This window comes from Miniopterus schreibersii (genome assembly GCF_964146895.1).
Source record: "Miniopterus schreibersii genome assembly, chromosome: 13".
NCBI lineage: Eukaryota > Metazoa > Chordata > Mammalia > Chiroptera > Miniopteridae > Miniopterus > Miniopterus schreibersii.
The window spans coordinates 17,400,453-17,424,251 of NC_138113.1; the positions used below are offsets into that span (position 1 = coordinate 17,400,453).

At 49.1% G+C, this 23,799-nt stretch overlaps 1 protein-coding gene across 4 annotated transcripts; it reads right to left on the bottom strand.

The window, feature by feature from the left end:
* Window positions 1-470: 470 nt before the first annotated feature.
* On the bottom strand, window positions 471-23,449 carry CDC42EP3 (CDC42 effector protein 3). Of its 4 annotated transcripts, none has more exons than XM_081157177.1 (2): window positions 23,116-23,449; window positions 471-2,514 (listed from the first exon to the last, which is right to left on the bottom strand). In XM_081157177.1, the coding sequence occupies exon 2, from the start codon at window positions 2,277-2,279 to the stop codon at window positions 1,509-1,511; it is 771 nt and encodes a 256-aa protein (XP_081013303.1). In that variant the 5' UTR covers window positions 2,280-2,514; window positions 23,116-23,449; the 3' UTR covers window positions 471-1,508. The 4 variants fall into 4 exon arrangements, with proteins under 4 accessions (XP_081013303.1, XP_081013301.1, XP_081013304.1 ...); XM_081157175.1 differs by lacking the exon at window positions 23,116-23,449 and adding an exon at window positions 22,234-22,461; XM_081157178.1 differs by lacking the exon at window positions 23,116-23,449 and adding an exon at window positions 21,313-22,047.
* Window positions 23,450-23,799: the final 350 nt, after the last annotated feature.

Genomic DNA, 23,799 nt, shown 5'->3' on the forward strand with positions numbered 1-23,799 from the left:
AGAGGAAGTCATTTCAGGGCTACGAATGCAAGTTATTGTGTGCAAGGGTTGGTCTTTGAGGGGGAAAGGGTGGTTAACAAGGGGACAGGAATCACTGTACATTTCCTGTTCCGGTTCCTTAACTGACACCCGCAGGGCATCTCGGCCCTCTTTAGCCTCCTAATCTTGTCTTATAAGAACACTTGTTCTATAGGGATGGGACTGGCTGGGGTTGTAGGAGTTTGCTGTAGAGTGTGTTAAAGGGAGGAGAGTCACAGAAATGAGTTGAGAGGTTGGCATCAGTGTTGACTTTAAAAAATTCTGATCTCACATGTGTGTTTTTCCTAAAATTGAGGGGATCTGTTTTGGAGGATCTCAAACTTTTGGGAAATAATAATTACTGAGTTAATGGAAATCACCTCTTACCTTATTTTAAAGACTCACGTACACTTTAGAGAAGCAATTTTTCTAGCTCTGAACTATATAGTAAGAAAATATTATTAGTCTTTGTTTTTTGTTTATTACTATAATCATGCAAGTTCATTTTTAACATTTACTCTTTATTGCGTTGTATGAAGTACCTATGTAATGCAAGTATGTACTGTACTAAAGACCCATATTTCCAAAGAACATTACATGGTGTAGCCCACAGTCTCTGCAGAAGCGTCATGAGTAACCTGTGCCTTTACACTCGACAATCCATTGCTGGCTGCTATGAAAGGTTTAACAGGGGAAGAAAAAAGAAAATAAAGCTAAAGTATGAATACACTTTTCCAAACAAACACATACACAGCTTACAATGGAAACGAGTCAGTGACAACATTCGATGTAGTATCTATAAAAGGCAGACTCTGCAATAAAAAGCCAAAGGCACATAAAAATATATTTTAACTTTAAAAATAACTTAGTTACAGTAATACTTTGCCTGTGTCTTACCAACATGTAGCTGACAGTCAAAATTCTGCAGTATCAACATAATATATAGGGATATATAAGAGCTACAAGAAAATCCCCCAAACCCATAAAGTTGTTCAGATGTGAAAACAGAGCAAAATTTTAACACTGAAGAATCTGCTATGGTGATCCCAAACAACGTAATATAGAAAAGAGTCTCGGAAAAAGGCTTAGGCGTTAAATAAATGTTGACTTCCTCTTGCTCAGAAAATGCCAGAGTATTGGCAAGGTCCTCGCGGGGCGGGTGCAGGCCTCCGTACTAGCGCCTTCCTGGCCGAGCCAGGCTCCTGTGTGTCTACAAACACGTGTGAGCTGAACATCAGCCACGCCGCTGAAACGGGTTCTCGCCGACTCACTTCCTCTCTTCCCAGGACATGTTTTTGGGTGTTTTTAACTGTTTTTTGCAAACAGGGCATAACAAGTAAAAAAATACTTTGTAGGGACATTCTTTTAGAAAACCCATCACATAACTGCAAATACAGCCCGTGAAGCTCTTCTTTTGACTGTGGTTTGTTGTTGTTGTTTTATTGTTGGTGTTTTCTGATACCTTTTATCCCAAAGGCGTTGCTGGACTGTTACTTGTTTTTATCCATGACATTCAGCACCTCATCCAGAAACGAGGGCCCCAGGTCGAGCTGCAGGGACAGCAGGGAGCCCGTGAGATCGGACAGGGACTCCTCCGACTTAGTCTTTCCCTTGACCAGCTCGCACGGGGCCGGGTGGTCAAACAGGTCCTCGGCCGGCCAGTCGGGGTACTGTTCGGAGAGGCTGGAGGAGTGGCTGTCCCGGCCCTGGCTGGACTGCGACGCGGACGCGGAGCCGCTGGAGCCCCACGAGCCGTCCCCCTGGCGGGCCGCCCCGCTCCCCAGCAGGCTGCCTTTCTCCGGGGCCTTTTCCTCCGCGACGGGCGCGCAGTTCAGCCTGGGCAGCCTGGCCGGCCCCAAGGGCTCCTGCTTGGAAGGAAACGTCACCGGGGACAGTAAGGGCAGCATGAGCGCCTGGGACCCGCCGATGGTGGGGAGGGAGATGGCGTTTTTGAGCACGGGGGAGGGCGTCTCGGTGAACACGGAGTCGGAGGTGCTGTTGGCCCTGAAGAACTCGCTGTGCCCGGGCAGCTGGCCCAGCGGCGCCTTCTCCTGGTTGCCAGGTAAAAGCTCATAGTTCCCTTGGAGAAAGGAAATGTCCCCGAACACGTCGTGCTGGCCCTCTTTGCCGATGTGGATGGTGTGGCGGAAGTCCCCGAGGGGCGGGCTGATCATGTCAGGAGACAGAATGTCCCTCAGTTTAAATTTCTTTCCTTTCTTGTTGTTGGCAGCTTTCAGGTAAATTGGGGTCTTGGCTGGCATCTTGGAATCCGAGAATGTCTCTCTTGCAAAAGGGGGAAAGGGCCACTTTCTTCCCAGAGGTCGTGTGTTGCCGACAATCCTGCCGATGGGAACTGTCACACCATTTTTCTCAGGTGGCGTCAGCAGCGGCTGTGGGAGGAGCAGGAGGTCGAAGAGGCCTTGGTGCAGTTACAGCCACGCGGGGCCTTCTGCAGAGCCGGTTACAGCCCGGGTCCCTGTCGCAGCATGGACACGCCTGAAAGAGACAGCGCAGGCTGCGATTAGCGGGCCTGCCCTTCTCGCAGGAGCCTGGCAATCGGGCCAGGACAGTTCCCACCTGAAGCCACTTTGTTTCCCTCCATGAAGCAGGACAAAAACTTAAATCTAAACGAGGATCCACTAAGCTTAGTCTTATTTCAGGGGGAAAAAGAAAGAAAAAAAAAAGAAGAGAAAGAGAGAGATTAAAAAAACCCCAAACCTATGACATCAGGACTTTTTAAACATGGCCATGGGTGGAATTTTCTAGACATGTCTAAGATTTTAGTCCTTTCACGACCAGTGACTTCAGCTCATTACAAACTGGATTTGTTTAAAAATACATTTTCTCTTTTGCTTTGGCATTCATACTAGCAATACTAATATTTTGTTATCGAGTTGAATAGTCCTAATAAGGAAAGGGGCTGGAGATATCATTCACTAAGTGACAGCGACTATTATATGCTGGTGTCCAACAAAATCCTAATGAAATGCATTTTTACACACGAGAGAACACTAAGATTCAAAGTAAAAAAGACAACAATTAAAAACACATACAAACCTTTTCTCAATAACACAGAGCCAAGAAATGAAAGAGCAGGAGCCAGAAATCAAGTTGTGGAGCAAGAACTGGGTTGGCCAGGATTTGGAGGCGTTCTGAGATGGAAGGACAAGTCTGCTTTTCAAAGAGTGTGATCATACAGAATAGGGTGGGTCTTCATTTGGAAACACCTCTGAACCCTTTACTGATAAGCTCGTATCCTCTCCCTGTGGTAGGTCCTACCACAGGGTAACCCCATGATCTGCCTCCTGGTGTTAAGGCCTTTTGTGGATGGAACCTGTGACTTGCTTCTAATCAACAGAATATGGCAAAGGTGATGGGATGTCACACCTCGAGCAGGTTACCTTATAAAAGACTCCACTTCTGCAGACTGGAGGTGGGGATTCCCTTTACTGGTTTTGAACCATGCTGAGAGAGGGCCTCTGGAGATGGATTCTGCCAACAACTTGAGGGAATCTGAAAGTGGATCTTTCCCCAGGCGAGCCTCCAGATGAGACTACAGCTCGGACGCCTGGTTCATAGCCTGAGGAGACCATGGAGCTAATCCCTGCCCACATTCCTGACTGGGGGAAACTGTGAGACATTAAATGGGTAATGTTGTAAGCTACTAAAAATTGGTGATAGTTTGAAAACGAACACAGCCTCCCTGCCCAAGGCTCCATGACGACATTAGAGGTGATGAGCTACAAGAAGGCTTGGGGGCTCTCATTTTACAAATGAGAAATCTTCACCCTTGAAAAGAACCCTCTAACCCACCCTTCAGTCACATCAGTTAACAAGGAAAAGCTACAGCCTCTCTCACTGTGGGGATTCCTGCAATGGCTCTGCTGTGACCTCTCCCTGGCTGCAGAGCAAGTAAATAAATAAATACTTGGAGGGGTGGGTTAGATGGTGGCTTGAAGGCAGCCACACTTGCTTTGCAGCAGCTGGAGGCTGGCATACATCTGCCCCATATTTCTTTCCTTTCAGCAAGTTTTAAATTCATTTGCCCGTGGCAGGTGGCGAGAACTGTGCTCCAGCACCCACTGGCAAGGTGACAATTGGCTCTGTAGGGGAAGCCGCTTGCACTTAGGCCTGAGAAGGCAGAGAATGATGAACTGGAGAGACCCATCCACACTGGGCGGCGGGAGGGCGGAGGAGGCCGAGGCAGCACAACTGGCTTTGCAACCAGTGTGGGCGAACCTGGAAGCTGCTCAGCAGAACCCTCTAGCCACCGGCTCGATTTCTCTCCAGTTCCAACTAAGGCACTGGCTCAACCTCCCCGAAGTGCAGTTTTGCAGCCACATGGACAGGCCTTGGGGGTCTGCTTTCCCACTTCAGGTTAGAAATGCATGGAGGCTGTTATTCAAAGAGAATCACAGGAAGACATTCTCTCTCACTGTTTTAACTCAAATTTGGGTCTCGCAGCAGTTACAAGTTTAAATACTGGGTCTTCCTGCTCCAACTTCAGAAGTTCCTTCCCCTGTAAGTGCACCACAGCCCAGGACCCTGCTGCCCAGGGGTGACTGGTGTTGCCCTCCTGCCCACTGGGCCCAGCACCACAGCTGCGTGCAGGAGCAGATGGGCACCTCCTGCAGAAGGTGTGGGCAGTCCTGAGGGACAGCTGCCCACTGGAGGTAGTGTCCGCCCACACACGGCTACGAGGGCAGCTTCCTTGGAAAGATAGTGTGTCCACCATCACTCAAGGGCATGCAAGGGCTGCCTGTGGTCAGCTGGGTGTGCCAGGGTTATGCAAGGCCAGAAACTGAGGCAGGCCATGCCACATTATTTAGAAAAATAAAAGGCCATAAAGTCGCAGCAGCCAGAGTGCAGTTCTCTGCCTCTCTCACATAATCACTCACATTCGTTGCCTGGCCACAGCCATGTCTATGGCCACGGGCACGGGTCTCGCAAGCCCCTGGGCAGAGACTCGCTCAGCCTGGTAGAAGCTGGGTTTTAGGTCAGTGGCATGGACCCAAAGGTGGCAGAGAAGTAACAAAATATAGAGAAAAAAGAAAAGGGTTGGTGAGTGTAGGCTCAATAAGCTGCTGGCAATGACATTCCGAAGAGTAGGAGAGGAAAGAAAATACCTTAAAAGGCATTTTTCTTTCTGCAAATATTTACATAGTATTTACTGCATAACAGGGACATAGGCTTCTAGACTTTGGAAACAGTAATTTGTATTGAACTTTTGCTCAGTGCCAGTGCTAAGAGCTCCCAAATACATTGGATTTTTTTTTTTTTAAGAAGGAATTGGGACAAAAATGTCAGTTTTACAAGTGTAGATGAGTTGATGTTTTCAATGCAATATGGGGAAATATCTGAGAGCTCTGACCCTACCCCTCTATCTTATCTGTGATCTTCCTCCTCTAGCTCAGGGCCAACCATGCTTGCCCCTCCATTCTGAATATTCTGGGCTCCCTCGCTCAGCAGCCAGTGGACATCCATGTCCTGCTTCCTTCCCAGGCTGACTGCTCTTTCATGATCTCCCCTGCCATAGCTAATGCAGAAACCCAACGGGCAGTTTCTTCACAGGTAACTAAGGGGCTGGTCCGGGAGACGGTATGTGTGCGTGTCTCCTGGGAGTCACCAGCACTGAAATATGACAGTAAACATTTATGTAGCAGGCACCAATCTTTGCCATGTACTAGCTCACTCACAGGAAACCACGAGGCTGCTACTGTTAATATCCCCATTTTACAGCTGATGTACTGAGACTCGGACGCTGAGTCACTGCCATGGCTGCACGGCAACCAGGCACTAAGCCAAGTGAAGTGGCCAGGCTCTAATATTTAAGGTCTTGACACTTAATAAGCACACTCCCTGGGAATTCAGTCAGCTCCCAAATTATGAAGGGGAGGCACTGCAAAGCCTGTTTAAGATAGAAGTGTGCAATAAGGCGCTGGGCTGATAAGGGTGGGAACAGGCCTTGCATACTATGAAGGCATAAACTCAGACAGGTCTAACCTCATTGGAAGTCAGTTTAGCAGTATCTATCAAAACCGTAAATCTCGTGCCTTTGGCCCTGGAATTTCACTTACAGACATTTCTGGAAATTTATCCAACTTACATATATGGGAAATCATATGTGTACAAAGTTATCAATCCAGCACAGTTTATAACAGCCTAGAGTTGGAAAGAACCTAAGTGTCCACCAATACATAAATTAAGGTGACTCCATAAAAGAACATTACAGAGATCTAAAAAATGAGGAGGCAGCTCTTTATATGCTGACATGGAAAGGGCTTCAAATATATATATATCTTCAAAGGAAAAAGACAGGTGCAAAGTGTGCCGATACATTTGTACTGGCCTGTACGTCTGTGAAACACCTCTGGAAGCACACACAGCTATGTGACTGCCCATAGGAGCGGGAAGGAGATGGAAGGAGATGAAGTGAGAGAGAAACCTGTCACTGCATATCATTTTTAAAAAAATCCTCACCTGAGGACATGCTTAGAGAGAGGAAGAAACAGAGAAAGACAGAAACATTGATGTGAGAGTGAAACATTGATCAGCTGCCTCCTGCGTGCCCCCTACTGGGATCGAATCTGCAACCCAGGTATGTGCCTGACCAGGAATCGAACCGGCAACCTTCTGGTGCACAGGACAGGGCTCAACCAACCGAGCCACTCTGGCTGGGCAGTATATCCTTTTATGTTTTTGGATTTGAGTGAATTTTGAAGTAGCTATTTACAAAAAAAAAAAAAGATAAACAAATGGGTTGCTTAGGGCTCTGACTGCTCTTTCCTGCAGAGCCAATTTTATACACAGGTCCCGAAAAGCCTACTGAACTTTGAGTTACGGACACTGGAGGAATGGCCACCTCAGGCTGTCCATGTTCCATGTGGAGGGAAGCACAGGCAGCCCGAGACCCTGGGGCTCGGCACACAGCTCCTTGTTTGGGAGGTGGCAGTGACAGATAGACAACATATTATGGTGGGATGGTCCTAAGTGCTACAACCCAAATCCTGTCCCTCCTTGCCATTTCAGAAAAGGAGACTTGGGCTCCAGGTTGCTGGCTGGTGATCATCGTGGCAGTAGACGGAGCGAGGGGTGAACCAGAGTGGAACAGCCTGAGTCAGAAGGACACTCCAAATCTTTGCTCTTTGCCCCCAAGGACGCAGGACGTCCTGTCATGGGCTGGTGGGGGGAGAAAAGGAAAGGAAGAGCTAAATTCTAAGGGCTTCCAGGCGGCAGTGAACTGCTGGAGCAAAACTGGTGAGCGAGCCCTCGTGGGTGTCTCGAGGCCAAACGAGGAGAATCTCCAGCCTTCGTGTTTCAGTCAGGACTCTACCCCATCAGTAACCACCAGGTCCTGAACCATCCCCAGGGCGCGGCCTGCCCACTCGGGCCTCTCCTGTTCTCCAGCTTTTTTTCATGCCAGGATTCCTCTACCCCCATTACCTTCCTCAAGTAAGAAAAAAAAAAAAAAAAAAAAGAAGGAAGCGAGGAAGGGAAGAAGGAAAGAGAGGAAGAGAGAGAGAGAGAGAAAAAAAATCTTCCAATGTGTAGCCCTTTCTCAAAAACCCTCCCTTTGACCTTGAAATGTGAACTCTCCACAATCGCTAACCCCTTTCTTGGATCACTGCTTATTCCTCTGTCCCCACTTCGATGACACTCAAGACAATATTCATCTGGGAAACCAGATTCCTCTCAAAACAAAGGTCCCAGGTTCCTGGGAGCTGGAGAGAAGAGATTCACCCACAACAGGGTTCCACTCCCCAGGCAGCTGCTGGCCACCTCCTATGAAGGTCACAGAGCACGTCGGGCAGGTGCGCGGCGAGGGGGTCCAGCTGCAAACGCACCGGCTCCCGCTTACAGGCGCCTGCGCGCAGTACCAGGGTTCCAGGCCCGACAGGCTGGAGAGGAAGCTAAGGGACAGTGCCCAGCGGTCATCCCTGCACTCCGCTAGCCAATTCCAGTTCCTTACTGGTGACTGGTATAAGCACAAGCGACAGTGTCCACTAGAGGAATCACCACGGCAATAATAATTCAGCGAAGGGAAAACCGAAGTGGCCCTCGCTTCGTTTCCTTGTCATCCTTCTTGTAAACTGTGTCGCTGGAGAGACCAGAACAGGGAGTGGCCGGGAGGCAGCGGGGAAAACAAGGGGATACGACCAAGTCACATACCAAAAAATCAGTTCCTCAGTTACTCAGAGTTGACTGTATTGGCAATTACAGGGCCCTAAAAAGGAACAAAGAGACTGAGGGTTTCTTAAAAATTCCATTTACTGTATTTTAAGAAAGGAATGTTTGGTTTGTCTGCTATTTGTTTTTAGATCAATTCTTAGTGGAGAGAGAGAATGGAAAAGTCCTTGCCTCCTGCAAAATAGGTTGCAACGTTCATTTAAAACACACGTGGGTAAGAACAGGCAGGTGGAGGGAGGGGGAACAGGCATCCTGAGGGACCCAAAGGCCTTTGCTTTCTACTCCCAGGAAGTGAGCCTGCAACGGACTTCCCCTTCTTGCTCAGTTGTCACGTCCTTCAAGGACATCCCAGCTTCTGATCCCTTTTCCCTGTCCCAGCGCTGTACAGTGCGCCCTTCTTCCTAGCACCCGGATGCAGCACCACTGCTCCATCTGGGCCCAGCAAAAAAACTCAGTTACTCCTCCAACATCCCAGCCAAGGGTGAGGCGGCGGCAAGAACCCTCCAGCACCTCCCCACCCAAAGCATCGCTGGTGTATTTCTCTCTGCTGACAGGAAGACAGTTCCATTGTGATAAGTCTCAGAAAACTGCATTTGACCCCTGGGCTCCCCACCTTAGAAGGGATAAAGACTACCTGGGACATGTTCCTGTATGTCCTGAGGGGTCCCAGCAGAAGACAAAGGGACTAGGCTGTGACACATGAGCAGCAGCTGAAGGAGTGTAGCAGCCTCAAGAAAACCCAAATATGGGGGGCCACCAAGCTTCAGGGATCTAAAGGATTCATTTCAGTGCAATGGAAAAGGCCTTAGGGTTCCAAGCAGAAGCTACAGGGAAAGAGATTTTGGCTCCTCCAACGGAGGGGTAGGTTTCTGGAAAGATGGAATGGTTTGCCACGGGGAGGGGACCTGAGTAAGGACGAGGGTCTCACAGGGGCAGCGGCCGTGACTGTGAGCTCACCCGACGGTGCACTGCACGTGTATTTACACACCCGTTCACTGTAAGCCTCCTGTGAGGGAACACTGTCACTGCTTACCTCCTTATGTCACATGCGCCTATAAAAATGCTCAGACTTTCCCTGGAGGACTTTCCATTCAAAGATAGCTGTGTTTTTACTGATATAGGGATGACCAGCCACCCTTCGGTATCAGAAACAATAAAATCCGAGTCACACTCTTCAAGGGGAAAAAAATCATAGTATTAGAAATTCATCTTGGAACTTCAATGAAAATCTAAGACAGAAATAAATGTCACTAGAGAACACCCAGTGAACAGCATCCTGAAGATGCTTTTCATAGTTTCAGTCTGTTACTCCACCCATGAGAAGATAAGAAGATGCCTTTTCTATTTTTAGATTCTTCCTCATATCATCTAAACCGAAGACAGAGCTACGTGCCCTAAGACTGTAAAACTCCATTAGCCCAGGTCCCAGCTGCCGGCCATCATGCACATGAACTTGCAGCCCGACTGGGCAGACGATACTTCATAGACCCACTCAGCAAGTCCATGACATGTCTCACCTCAATTATTCATAAATGGACTTCTCATTTATGACTCAGCTACAGCTTTATTTACTTTTCTTTCACAACCTTGATTATATAGAAACTCACAAATACCATATGGGAGACTCACTGCTAATTTGCGTACAATCTCCACATTTATGGGATCTGACTGTACTATTTGAAAGACTTTTTAAAAACAAAACTGGAAGATAGAACATCCAACCTCACAAAATACCAAGTCTGTACTTTTGAAGAGAGGCCATTAGGCCCTTTCTCTCTATTAAAATGCGTGATTGGGGAAGGACCCCATGTGGACATTGATCCCTGGCAGTTGTCACAAGGCAGGAGGACAGGTCCTCTCAACATGCCTGGTCACTCATCATGAATAGTTTTACACGGGACTCAGTCTGAAGGACCAAGGCAGGGACCCGAGTTTGGTGGATATGAATGAAATAAGGCCATGACTGTGAACTGTTCCCAGCTTCCAAAAAGAATGGATTCCACTTGATTTGTGAAGCTCCAAGGACTAGATCAATACAGGAAGAAAACCTGAAGTTTTTAGCAATATTCAGCCAGGATATTCCTTCTAAACTGCTCAAAAGAAAAGAACTTGTGAAGCTGTTTAACTGCTCACCAAAAAACCCTCATATTTAAGTCAGCAATTCTTCTCTGAAAACTCCAGCTCTAGCGACAGTAACACCAAGTGATCCAAAACAGCAGGTTTGACAGGTGTCCAGAAATTCAGGCCATGGTCACTCGGCCCATCCCACATAGAAAGTGAAGTTCCTTGTCCTCTGCTTTTATAGCACATCCTCAGATTGAGGCTCACTGGCAGCTGTCCCACTAGTTGGGTGAAGAGGCAGATCTGGGGTTTCCACGCTACTCTCCTACCCTGCTAGGCCCTCGGCCATCATCCGTGATCATCTGATGGGCTGAAACACGGCTTCTCCGCATCACACAGCATTGGGCATACTCTCAACCCACCTCCACGCAGGCTCCCCGGTATTGTTTGTACATACACATTTGTCCAGTGAGTGACTGAATGTCCCTCCAGACTAGGCTGGGAGCTCCTGTATGCGCATGAACCAGGTCTTAGGCACCTGTTTGCCTCTCTCAACAAATGGCACACAGGGAACTTCCGGTTCAGGAGTGTTTGAATCCACAGCCCCTCCTGGACCTTCCATCACGAGAGGGGAGGTGGTTTGCCCCAGGGGCCCACTCCCAGTCCAAGTCCACAGTAGGCGGCACATTGGACATGCCTGGTCCTCTGAGGAATGTACACTTGTGAGCAGCAATGGCTAATGTTTCAGTACTTGATGTGGGCCAGGCAGCAAGTGCTAGAACACACCCTTAGGGGCCGGCCTTGGATTACGTCTTCGGTCAACCAGCCCGTACATGGAGGAGGCAGAATTTCAGCCATGGCTGCCCCGTCTGTGCTCTAACGGCTGGGCCCTGGATACATGAGGACCGCCGGGGAGTGGGTTGAGGACAGAATGGCCACTCCAGACTGTCTGTCTAGAAGCCTGACCGCACGAAGAGGAAATAACAAACTATGATCTCAACAGTTATGAGAGGCAGAGGTGCTAAGTTGGCCTTGTTGGGAACCAAAAATGAGTAAAATGGTCCCAGACGCCAGCTCCTCCAACTCTCACTCACTCCATCGTTTCAGTATTTTTGCTCTTGTCAAAAAGAATCTCAAAAGGAATTTGACTTTATGGAAAAGAAAAGCCAAAAGATTAAAATTTTGAAGTAACAAAGCCCCCTGAGTCTCAAGGAGAAAAGCAAACATCCTGTTCTTAGGAAAGAGCATTAGTGGCGTTAATTCTTTGCCCAGAGGAAGCAGGTGCATTGGGCTGTGTACAACCACAGGACTTTCACAGGGGACAATAGCTCCCTTTCCTCGCCACTTCACTTCCCTCCTACCTTTCGGAAATTCAGAGCCCTGTGTTCCTTCCATGGACTGTCCTCCTGCCTTCTTACCATTGACCACTGTTCATAACATCCTCCAAGACTGCTTCAGTCACTTCCTTCCTGAAGGATTTCTCTAACTCACCTCATGAGACCCAGGCTACGTCCTGCCTTGCCTGCAGGTTTTCTCAGGGCTCCTGTAGAGATTATATTATTCTGTTATTTCCCTATTCTTGATTTTATGATTGTATATGTGATCTCTCCAGGTAGGTGGTGAGCTCAGTAAGAGTAAGCAAGCAAAGGAGCTAAACATAAGACCAGTTGGAAAAAATCCCTTAAAGAGCCTCCTCTTGGCCTGTGAACACAAGAGGCCCTCAAATTTTATTGAATAAACCCTTTTAGTTTTCCCTCTGCCCATCCCTTAGGACAAAGGTCTGCAAATTACAGTAGGTGGGCCCCAGCATACACCCCCTGTACCCCCCCCCTCTTGGTAAATGGCAGAAGCCATCCAAAGCCAACACTGGCTGTCACCACCACCTCCTTGCCCTGCCTTACTTTCCGAGTCAAGTCCCCTGGTTATGATCCTCTTCACTGTGCCGCCTCCGCCTTCTTTCTGGCCCTCGGGTCCCTCTCCTGCCCGAGGGCATTTGCTGTCCCACCTAGCTCCTGGCCTCCAACCCCATCTCCTTCCACTCCGGATCAGAGTGGGCCATCTACATTGCTCTAGAAACCCCGTCACTTTTCAAGGACAGGCCCACCCTTGCAGCTGCGAGATAAGATAGCTGATGAGGCCCACTTTAGCAATCTGGTGCCACCCACCCCTGGCCACCCCTGAGGCTCTATCTATCTCCTGCCAGTTCACCCAAAGCCTCTTAAACTTGTTTACACCTCAAACCTACCAACTATCACACTATACTGCAATCACTTCTTGTCTCCCCCACTAGACTGCCTTCATCAGGGGAGAGACATGATACTTAACTCACAGTTGGTACTGAATAAATGTTTGTTGAATGAATCAACAAGTGAGAAAGTTTGAAGGAGACTGCCTTGACTTCCTTCCTCTTCAACCCCGCCTGCCCCCCTGGAAATGCAAGAAGGAGTCCTTCTATGACTCCCACAGGCAGAAAGGAACTAAAGAAAGTCATTTAACAAGGAGTTGTAGCCTCTTTTCTTGTGGCAAAGGCTTGCTCTAATTTTTCCATCTGTAAGATACTTGACTCTTTTTCTCTATCCATGCAGGGCAAGAATTTAACAGCCCATCAATGCAAGCCACAGTAATTCTACAGGCTCTTACAGATCTTTTGTATTAAGGCAAAGAATATTTGATTTGAAAGGGAAGTAACTTCTATCCATGACTGAATGTGCAAACAGAGTCTCAGAGAGACAGGCAAGCCTCAAGAAAAATTTCACAATACATTCCCCCCTGAATGTAGACTCACTAGTTATATGTAAGTCCCTCTTAAAAAATGAGGCCCTGGAGAAACAATAAGCTTGCTCTCTTGACCTTTCCTTTCAAAAGGAAATGAGTTAAGGGGAGAATTTGAATTATTTGGCACAAGACGTACAAGGGAAACTCAAGAAACTCTAATGGCCATTCTACGGAAAAGGGTGTTCTGAATATCGATGCCTGACTAACACAGATCAGGTACTGAAAGAAAAACACCTATCCAATGAATGACTGCATGGGCAAGCAAAGCTGTAGAACTCTCACTCCCTAGGGAGGGAAGGACTGGGCCAAAACACTGACCAGCCCTCTAGGACCCTTGTAGAATGCCAGACTTGTAGGGGTGCCAGTTACCTCCTGTGTAAATGGAGATAATTACCCCAAACCTGCCTCTCACAGGTGACTGCAAGAGCTGAGAGTGAAAGTCTTCATACCAATAAAGCACTACGCAAACACAAAGCATTATCTTTATCCCAAATGAACAACCAGAACGTCTACTGAAATACAATACGAAGAAGGGGAACCATACTAACTGCCAAAATAACCACTTCCATTTTCTCCTGAAATGCTGCCTATCAATGCAATGCTTGTACATGAGGCTAAAATGGCCTGTCTGCCCTGTGAACAGTCTCCACAAAGGAAAGGAATTCCCACCCTCCAGCTTGATCAGAGGATAATTCCTTGGGTCAACAGGACTCGGGGCTAACATAGTTCTATACACATATACATATCCTTTATCTCCAGGTGAAATTCTTCCAGCCTTGAGAACAAATGGGACTTCTTTGAGTTGGGAAAGGTACAGTCAACCATTATTGGTCAGATAAAGAACATTTTAAGGGCAGATGGTTAAGGTTCATGGGGAGGCCAGGTGGGGCTAGATCTGAGAAAGAAGTCTAAAGCAACTCAGAGTTAATCAGCTTGAAGGATGGGAGAGGCCCACTGCAGGAAGCTTTCCCACTGAGGCCGAGATTGGTGTAGGGATTCTATGGGGAGGTGAAGGAGGGAGAGAAGGCAAGCAAGCATCCCTCACTAGAAGAGTTAGGGTAATAAATATCCTCTAGTCCATGTTCCTAATTTAAGGTAGCATCCCCTGGTATGTGCATGTAAGCAGCATGTACACACAGGGAGGTGATATAATCATAGACTTGTGCTTAAGATTTATTTAAACAATATTACAAAGTATTTTAGGACAGTGGTTACTCACACTGTGCTCCCTGGAACCCTAAAGGATCAAGGAAGGCACCTCTAGGACACTAGTGAAAGGCAGGGAGACTTAGAAAAGTAATGTCAACCTCTCTACCTGTCGCCTCCCTCCTCTGTAACCAAAGAAATTCTGCTAGTATCTGTTACTATATTAGGGTTAACATTTCTTTCCTTTTCCCTGGCTAAAAAATAGTAATAATAATTTGAAAGAGAACTGGGCCAAGAAGGAAAAATGCTTTCTCTCTGTGTGTGTCACTCAGACTCTTAGGGTCTCTGTTTCATCATGACAGAATGAGAGAGTGGGGCTGAGGTAAGGCCTTGTCCATCATGAAACGTTAGGGTTCTATGACTGTACATGTCTGTAGAAACATCAGCTTCCAGGGAATTTAAAGAAAAAAAATCTGGTACTTTTTAATAAAGTTAAGACTATCCTTAGAATCAAAATACTGTTTGCCACCTTTTTTCATCATCTTTGCCCCTCCTTCCTGGTATTAAATTAAGGGCACAGGGCAATGCCAGTGACTCTCCGGGAGCCTCAATTTCCTCATCTGTAGAGACAGTAATGGTGAGTGTCTTCTTAGGAGTAGATGCCACCCATAAAGTCCTGCTGGACACTGAGCTTACCATCAGGAGAAGAGCAATTATTATTAATTACTCTAAAAAACTAGAGCTGCATAACAAGACAGGCTGAAAGCCTACAGTGGGTATTTCTTCCAACCTTATTTCTTTTAGACCTTGGGATCTGAACACCTACGATGGTTTTAAATATAGTGTGAAAATCCCCTAAATGTTCTGGTTCCAAGCATAATTTCCCATTTGGAGAAAAAAAAAATGGAATTGGAAAGAAGTCACTGTTTTATTCTACATGCCACCCCTGAGATATTTGCCCGTGGAACTCCACCCAGGGGGCCCCTCAGCTTAAGGGTTTCTTTTCGAGGAAGACAGAACAAAATCCACCCATGAGCATTAACTTACACTAAACTTAAAGAAGGCCAAACATCAACATTATTTTGGAAAACACTTCACTCAAGTCACCTGAGAGCAAGAAAAGAGTCTCCAGTTGTATACTAAGGCACGCCCCCCACGGGGCATGGGGCCTGAACTGACTCACTCGGTGCCAGGCAGGCTTTGGAGACGGCCTTCCACATGCTTTCACCTGGCCCCTGGCTAGTCGCTCACATTCTGCATCTACTGAGGGCCTGCTAAGTGCCAGACAGTATTCGAGGAATTGAGGCGACAGCTATGATGTGCTTTACAGAGCTTATATCCAGTGTAGACAAATGATCAAAAAGAACACCAATAAGTGGCTCTCACAGGCATGGCCGAGGATTCCAGGCCAGCACTAGGAAACCAATGACCCTTATTCTCCTCAGCATCTGGGCTGCCCGGGCTGCGCTCTAAGTGGACACGTGGCACCAAGATGCCACAGTCAGACCTGGGCACGAGCAATGTGCTGTGGAGGCTGCAACTGCCCAGCAAAGACTGAGGAAGTTCTGGCGGTGGCCTGATTTTCAGGAAACCTTGCATGATCACTATCGGGAGTGTCAAACTCCCCCTGAATCCGAATGTTTTGTAGCACGGGAAGGAATAATTTTCCTATGACAGGACTTAAGTAAGCTACATAAGTGATGACGACTTCTGGCACCACAGCACTAAGCGAAGACGTTGCCATAGGCAGGCTCAGATAATATGGCTAGGACTGGATTGTCCGCTTTCGCATGAAATCCGACTGTAAAACAGATGAATGCCGAGATTAACTAGGTTTAGTACCTCCTCTCAAGGAGCCAGTAGTCTAACGAGGCAGCCACAAGTGTCAATAAACAATAATTTAAATGCAGTAAGTGTTAGAATAGGAGAAGGTATAAGACACTACAGAAATGCCTTGGATATAAGGCAAACAGTAATGAAATTAAAGCAGTTTAGAGCCAGGAGAAAGCCCATCCCCTTTCTCTGCCTCCCTAACCCCCCTTCTCCCCCCATTTCTTCACTGAGGAGGGCACAGAGCCTACCCAGAGAAGGGCAGGGATTTGCCTGGTGACAGAGCTGGCAGGTTAAGGTCTTAGAGCCTCAGCTCCTGCTGTGTTAAAATCACTCTTGTATGTCTGAACTGACCCTTGGCAGAAAAAGTTATAAAAAATAAATAAATAAAGAGGGAAAGAAAGCAAATATGTCCCACAATGGCAAAGCCACATTTCACCAAAAACGCCTTTGTTTAAAAAAATGAGTGTAGCTTAAGTGATTATAATGGATTTGAGCAGATCTTTTCCAACTAAACACACAGTGATCTATCACTGGCATGATGTGTCTACAAATAGGACCTTCAAGTTGTCACCAGAACATGATGGATTCCCAAATGTGTAAGCTGACTAAACAGAGGCCTGACTTTGAAGTCCCTGCCTTCCATGCTGGCTCAGACTGCTCTGCCAGAGATCGACACTGGTCTGTTTTTTCAACCCAGCGTTTTACGTTATTATTGGTAAGATTGCTATGCTCAGACGTGCCACTGATCCTGGCTCACTAAATTCTAAAGCTAGAGATTATCTGGAATCATCTCGGGTCAAATGCCTCATCACAGAAATGAGCCAGTGACCCCGAGAGGTCAGTTACAGCTTGGGTCAGACCTAAGGCCAGTCCCTCTGTGACTGTCATTTAATTCTGCATTAACTGTATCCAAGAGCAGAATGACGGGTGCTTGCTGGCATCTTCTGGCGTATTCCTGTCACTCTGCTCCTGCACACCTGGCGGTTCGCTAACATGTCCTTGGGTGCCTTCTGCTCGGTAGGGCGGACTGCAGTGTGGCTTCTGCCTCTGGCTGAGGGTTCCCGGAGTGTCTCCTGTCAGACTAGTCCTGCCAGCTGCTCTGTGGGCAAAATGACTTCAGAGACTCTGGATACTCTCTCCCGGTGACTCACTGTACACAGTGACATACTAAATGCTTGGAAAAGTCCTGCAGAAAGGGGCCTTCACCAAACTGGTTTCCCAAAGACTCCCTTCCTGATGTTTCAGGCACACATTAGGTGGTGGTGCATTAGGTAACTGCAGGTGTGTTATCTAACACAGAACCAAAGGCTAGAAGGCGACTTTCTCAAACATGCAAGCAAAACTCAAATCACTGAAAATCCGGGTGTTTTTAAATTTGCAATGTCAGGATTCTGCTATTAATTCATGACTTGGGAAATCAATAAGGGTTAAGCAAATATTAATTTGGAATTTATCAGCTTTCAAATTCATCAGTTTGTTTGGCTACTCAGAAATTATGCTTTGTATAAATTGTATGGTTTACTTTTAAAAACTGCTTTTCCACCAGAGGTACTGCCCATCATCATGAGACTGGTACAACTTGGCATTGAAGACATATATCAAGGCCAGGAAGGCTTTTTTTTTTTTTTTTGTAAGGAAAGAAACACACATGATTCCTGCTGAACTATTTGACTACTTATTTATTCTGGTTTGTGGGGTGCTGTTTCATTTTGTAGCCTTTGAAAACAGAAGGGAGGGAGATGTGTGAATGGAGGGTGGACAGCACTGAGGCTATTGCCCTCGTCTTTGAGGCACATGGGGTTATTTCAAGCCATCCTTTCCAGAACCCCAGCTTCAGTCTGAACACAGTCTCCTGAGCAGCTTCCCACAGCTAATCACAAACCCACAGTATCAAAGGCAGTGGAGGCCAGGCAGGTCCCCTGCGGGTCATCCAGAGCCTCCCTCTAGTTTCAAAGGCTTCCTTACTCTATCTCTCTCACACCAGAAGCTTATCTGGCAGGGCCTGGGGTAAGTGCAGAACTGCAATGAGGCCTGACTTCTGCCAAGGACAGAGCCTTTCTGCCCAGCTTACTTGGGGCTTCTGCCTCTTGCTTTAGCTCTTCTGAAGCAACATCATTATGAAACATATATAAAACATCACCAGAGTGTAAGGGACTGAAGGGCCATTACATGTGGAGGTGGCCATCCAGACTGCTTACTGAACGCTGCCACCCCTGACTTTCTAGAACTTTGAAGCAAGGATACAGTCTGTACTAAGCTCCACTTCAGCCCTGGCCCCTGAAATCCCTTTCTTGGCTGTGGTGGGGCTTTCTTGCATGTTCCAGAGACCTACATTTCCACCTAGTAATCCTCCTGGTACAAATGAAACTGCTCATATTAACTCTAGCAGTTTGCTGGATCCTGCAGAAGACCGTGGCTACACCCAATGGACTGAACTAGCTTCAATAATAAAATCATTCTAATGGTCCCCCGGAAGGTTGGCAATTACTGTTATCTCCCTTTGGGCCTGGTATTGTGAGATACAGAGTACTATGAAAAAAGTTCTCTGCCAGAGGCTAAAAACCTTAACATGAGTGAGATGTAATAGCTTTCTTGCCTCTCCGCCAGGTGTGGTATTTTGTACAAGCTCAAACAGACCTGAATTCAAACCTGAATCTGCTACTTACTTAGCTGTGTGACCTTGGCCAAGTTACGCAACCTTTCTGAGCCCGTGTTGTAGTCTGGAAAATAAGAACTATACTATCTACCTCAAAGTGTAGTAATGAATATTAACAATGGAACCAGTATTAAGCACCTAGGCCAACAAAAGCATCAATGAAAGAGTCCACATTTTACTGTGCCCACTCTGGGCCAAGTACTGTTCTGAGTACATTATATTTTAACTCATTCAATCCTCAGGGTAATACTATCATCTCCATTTTAGAAGTGCTGAACTGAGGTACACAGGCCCAAGGTCACATAGGTATTAAGCCCCAGCACTAGGAGTCCAGGCAGCCTGATGCAGAGAGGTTGCTTAACCTCAGAAGGTTTTCCCACCTTACCCCAAAGAGGTGCTGACTCTCATGCGGGATTAGCCACTCATATATGCACCTATTGGGCTGTTAAATTGCATATAGGGTGGGGCAAAGTAGGTTTACAGTTGTGAGTATGCAAAACAGTTTATTCCTGTATTATTATTTATTAATTATTGTATCATTTTCCATCTGAACAACTGCAAACATACTTTCGCCCCATCCTGTATATGTGTTGAGGAATATTCCTTACCCTGTACTTTTGGGCAAGTTATATGACAGGTCTGTCCTCAGTTTCCACATCTGTAAAATGCAAATATTAAGAGTTCTTCCTACAGAGCATTGTTAGAAATAAATGAGTTAATCAAGATAAAGGGATAAGAGTGCTTAGCACTTAGGACAGGCGCCATATAGGAAGGACCTTTAATGTCCACAGTCATGCACAGTGTGATTTATTAGAATTCTTGGGTGTCAGTACTTGGTAAAGGAGATTTTGTGGGTGGCTGAATCCAGTAGTTTCAAATGACACTACTTGTTCTCTGGCAAACACACTGCATTTAAAAATAGATTTAAGTTCTGATTCAGCCAATGAATAAATAGGTTCACAGGATTCCGGTTGGAAAGAAATTAGGCAAGGCCTAAGTGAAATCAGACTGAAAGCAACAATTTTAATAATTAAAATAGAACAGTCCGGGACACCTGCTGGAGGTTTTTCAGCTTATGAATAGTAGTCCACCTACTGGATGAATGTTACGGCTACTAGCCAAGGAGCTTAAAAAATTTTTTTGGCCTGGTAAAAATCTTTGGGTGACATAGGTTAAAACCATTTTCTTCCCAATGCTACTGAATACCATGGATTCTTATAAATGAAAAAGTGAAGCTTTTGTGAACATGTTGGACATAAAACACCACATTAAAGGAAAAGCTGTAGAGCAGACAGAACAAACTAGCTCATGTGAGCACTTCTGCAATAAATTTTATGGCTTTGTATTTACTACATTTAAATTTACAAAAAAATGCAAAAAAATGCAAAAAATGTGCAATATTCATTATTCTAGCTGCTTACATGTTCTGTTGAGATACAAAACAGAATTTCAGTGCTCAGATTTTAAGGGAAGGGGGAGCTCATCTTATTTCACGTCTGTAGCTGCTGCCACAGCCACAGCACCATGTTCCAATCATGGAATTCATAATATAAATCTCTTGCAGATGATACCCACTGGAAGCTGAAACTACCATGGATCCAGAATCGCTTCCAAAGTTCTTACCCGTGGAGCCCAGAGGCTGGTACTGAGTGTTTCGTTCAATGAGTAAGGACTATTGGGAAATCTACTCTTTGGGAGACTTAATCAACAACTTTCAAGCCTTCCTTGACTGTAACAGTCTTTACCACTAATTTCACATGTGACCAAGTCAAACATTTCACAACTGCCCCAACTTATGTCTCAGTATTTAAGTCTGTTCTGAAAAGGATTTGTGTCACACACATACCTGTGTAGCTTAGTCTTTTTTAAAATTTTCCCTTAGCTTTAATACTTCTTAAAAAATGTTTTTATTGAATTTTTGGAGAGAGAGAGGAAAGGAGAGGGAGAGAGAGAGGGAAACATCAATGTGAGAGAGAAACATCAATCGGTTGCCCCTTATACCCACCCTGACCAGGGATCAAACCCGCAACCTGGGGATGTGCTCTGACCAGGAATTGAACCAGTGACTTTCTGGTGCCTGGGATGACCCTCCACCCAACTTAGCCACATGGGCCAGGGCTGTGTAGCTTAGTGTTAATGCCTGTAAGGGCTCATACAAATTACAGGTGGTGTCAAAGAGAAGACCCTCTGGAACTGTCCAGAAAAGAAGTTGCATTTTCTAGTTGTTGGATGGAAGATCTTTTCAAAGTTAGAACATTAGAGGAGTCTTTTAAATTGCCTTAGGGATACCCTAGAGGCATCATCAGAATGTTGTTCCGGGAACTCTCCCAAACCGGCTTTGCTATTCGAATTGGGACAATCATCTGCTCACCTAGTTTTTGCTCTCTTTTAAAGGCAACATCCCCCCAAAACTCTAGGATACTGTGAGCCCTAAGAGCTGGGGCGTTGGGAGGAAATCTTTGTCTCCCTAACACATTCATCAGTTCCCTCCCCCTACCCAGCCCCACCCTCCCTAGCACGCCCCACACCCTCAGCAAGCACCAGGAAGACTCCCCTAAACACACCAGGCCTGGAACAATTCCCACCGCAATACCCTCCTGACATTCCTATTCCCGCCCTCATTTCAATTCACTCACTTTTTTCTATTCTTTTTTTTAAACAAAATGTAATTACTTGACTGTCAGCCTGGGCCGCACTCTGGGGCTTTTACTCCTTTCAACACAGCTGCGCTCCGCTTTGATGCCGCTGTCCACGAGCCCGCCCAGCCGCGGCCTGGCTCTCGGTAAGGCAACATTCAAGTGCATATTTATTTTTAAGCTGACCTCTCCTAGACTGCACAGTATAAAGGAGGTCCTGCCAAAAAATATGCTACTTTCTATTTATAAGATGAAACACATGCCTTCGAAAGTCGAGAGGGGGATGGAGTATAAAAATTCATAACGAAAAACTGACCGACCAGATCCACTCGGCCTCACATGTCTGTGTCAAGACACTTAGTTTCAAGAAGAAAAAACATCTTGAAAACGGTTCAGCTGTTCAAAACCCACCGGCGGGAGGGGGGGGGGAGGCTGGAAAACCCCCCAACTGCCAGACCTGCAGGTTGGAGCTCTGCTCACAATGCCCCCCCCCCCGTAAAAGTGAGGGGAGCGCCCAGCGGGCACCCCGAGGACCCGCGCGGCGCAGCGTGTGCGCCCGGCCGCGGTGGGAAGGGGGCGGGGGCCCGCGCGGCTTGTCCGCGATGGAAAAACGCGGTGCGCGCCCAGCGCGGCCGCGGGCAGCTCCAGGGGGCAGTCAACGCGCGGCCCCGCCCTGGGAAGCCGCGGGCACAAACGGTGGCTGGCAGCGCCCGGCTGCGGCGCCCGGACCCCTCGCGGTGTACTTTACGCCCCCTTTTGTCCTTCGGCCACCAGCTGGAAAGTAATGCCCTGGCGTCTTCGCTCCCTACGGATTTCCACGCCTCGCACCCCACGCGCGCCGCAAGCGGCCAAGGCCGCCGCGGGTCAGACCGACTCGCAGGCAGGCAGAGGGGAAGGGGCCGCGGGCGGGCAGCAACTCACCGGCAGACCCGAGGACCGCGGCTCCGACCCGGCGCCTCCGCCGACGCCTCCCGGCGCGCACGGTCCCGCCGGCCGCTCGCACACCCCGCGGCGGGCCCTCGCCGCGCCGTCGCTCCCCGGCGGCGCGAAGGGCCGCTCGGCCGCTGGTCCCCAGGCTCGCCCGCCGCTCGGAGCCCGCCGCTCGGCCGCCGCAGCCGCAGCCCCGGCCGGGAGCGAAGGTGCGACGGGACTGCGCGGGAGCCGCCGGCCTCGCGGACTGAACCTGCGGCGGGCGGGCGGGCGGGGCGGGGCCGCCGCTCGGGGGCGGGGCGGGCGCGCGGGGCGGAGGGCGCGGGCGGCCGGGCGCACCCACGCCCCGCGCTACCTGCGCAGCCCCTCGGGGGGCGGCCGCGCGGGGGGTCGCGGGCGCGGAGCCTGCGGGCGCACGGAGGACAATGGGCGCCCGGTTTCACCTCCCCAGCGCCACCTCCAGGGAGGTGGCTTCCCTCGGAGAAGCTGCGTTCAGCTCCCTCCGCACAAAGAGAGGTGGCGGAAAGCTCGGTTCAAAAAGGGACCCCGGGGTGCCAGCGCCTAGGTGCCCGAGGACAAAGGAACGCCGCGTGCCGCGCAGGCACCTGCACCAAACCCCACGCGCCACCGCCCTCGGCCACCCGGCCGGCCTCGCCCACCGGGGCCCCGGCGGCGGGCGAGCGGAGCAGCGGCGCCCCCGGGCCGCGCCACCCCAGCGGGGTCGGGATCGCGGGGCCGCTGACACCCCGGGCTTGGGGGAGGGTCGCGTGCTGTCAGTTCCCAGCCCGCTCCCCTCGGAGCTGTCGCCAAAACCCGGAGAGTGGATTTCACGCGCTGGAGCCCGCGGCTGCAGCCGAGCGGGTGGGCACGCACCGGCCGGCACCGCGGCTCTTCCAGCCCGCGGGGAGGTGGCCTTTTCTCCCGCGGGCGCCCGAAAGACACTCGCCCGAGGCTGGGGCGGGCGGGTGGCGACCGCTCGGGGCACGACGCGGCGCAAGGGCGCAGCTGCCGGTCGGAGCGTGAACTTGCGCCCTTCGCGACACCTGCGCCCGCGGGTCACTCCCGCGCCCGCCCAGCGCGGAGCCGGGTAATTAATCTTCTTAATCCGTCTCCGTCGCTTCCTCCTGGAGTCATTGGCCTGGGGACTGAGTAGGCGACAGGAAAGGGCGGCGTTTCCGGCGGCGAGGTGCCAGCCAGCGCCGTGGGCCGGGGCGGGGCTGGAGCCGGGGGAGCGGGCGCTGCGGGCCGGCCCGGCGGGGACCCAGGCCGGGCGGAAACCCTGCGCGCAGCGGGGGCGCCGGCGCGGGTCGGCCCCGCGACGCCCTCGGGTGGGCCTGGAGCCGTGCGGGGCGCCCGCGAGGCCGCGTCGCAAACCACCGTCAGGCCGCCGTTAAGGTGAAGCGGCGCGGAAACGGGGCGACGGCTCTGCGGGGCGAAGCGCTCGGGGGGAGCGCTCAGACCCCAAGGAAAAGAATAGCGGGCAGGCCGAGTGGCCGGGAGGCTGGAAGGCAGGTACGGGACTCGGCGGCAGTGCTGTTGGAGACCCGACGGGCAGAG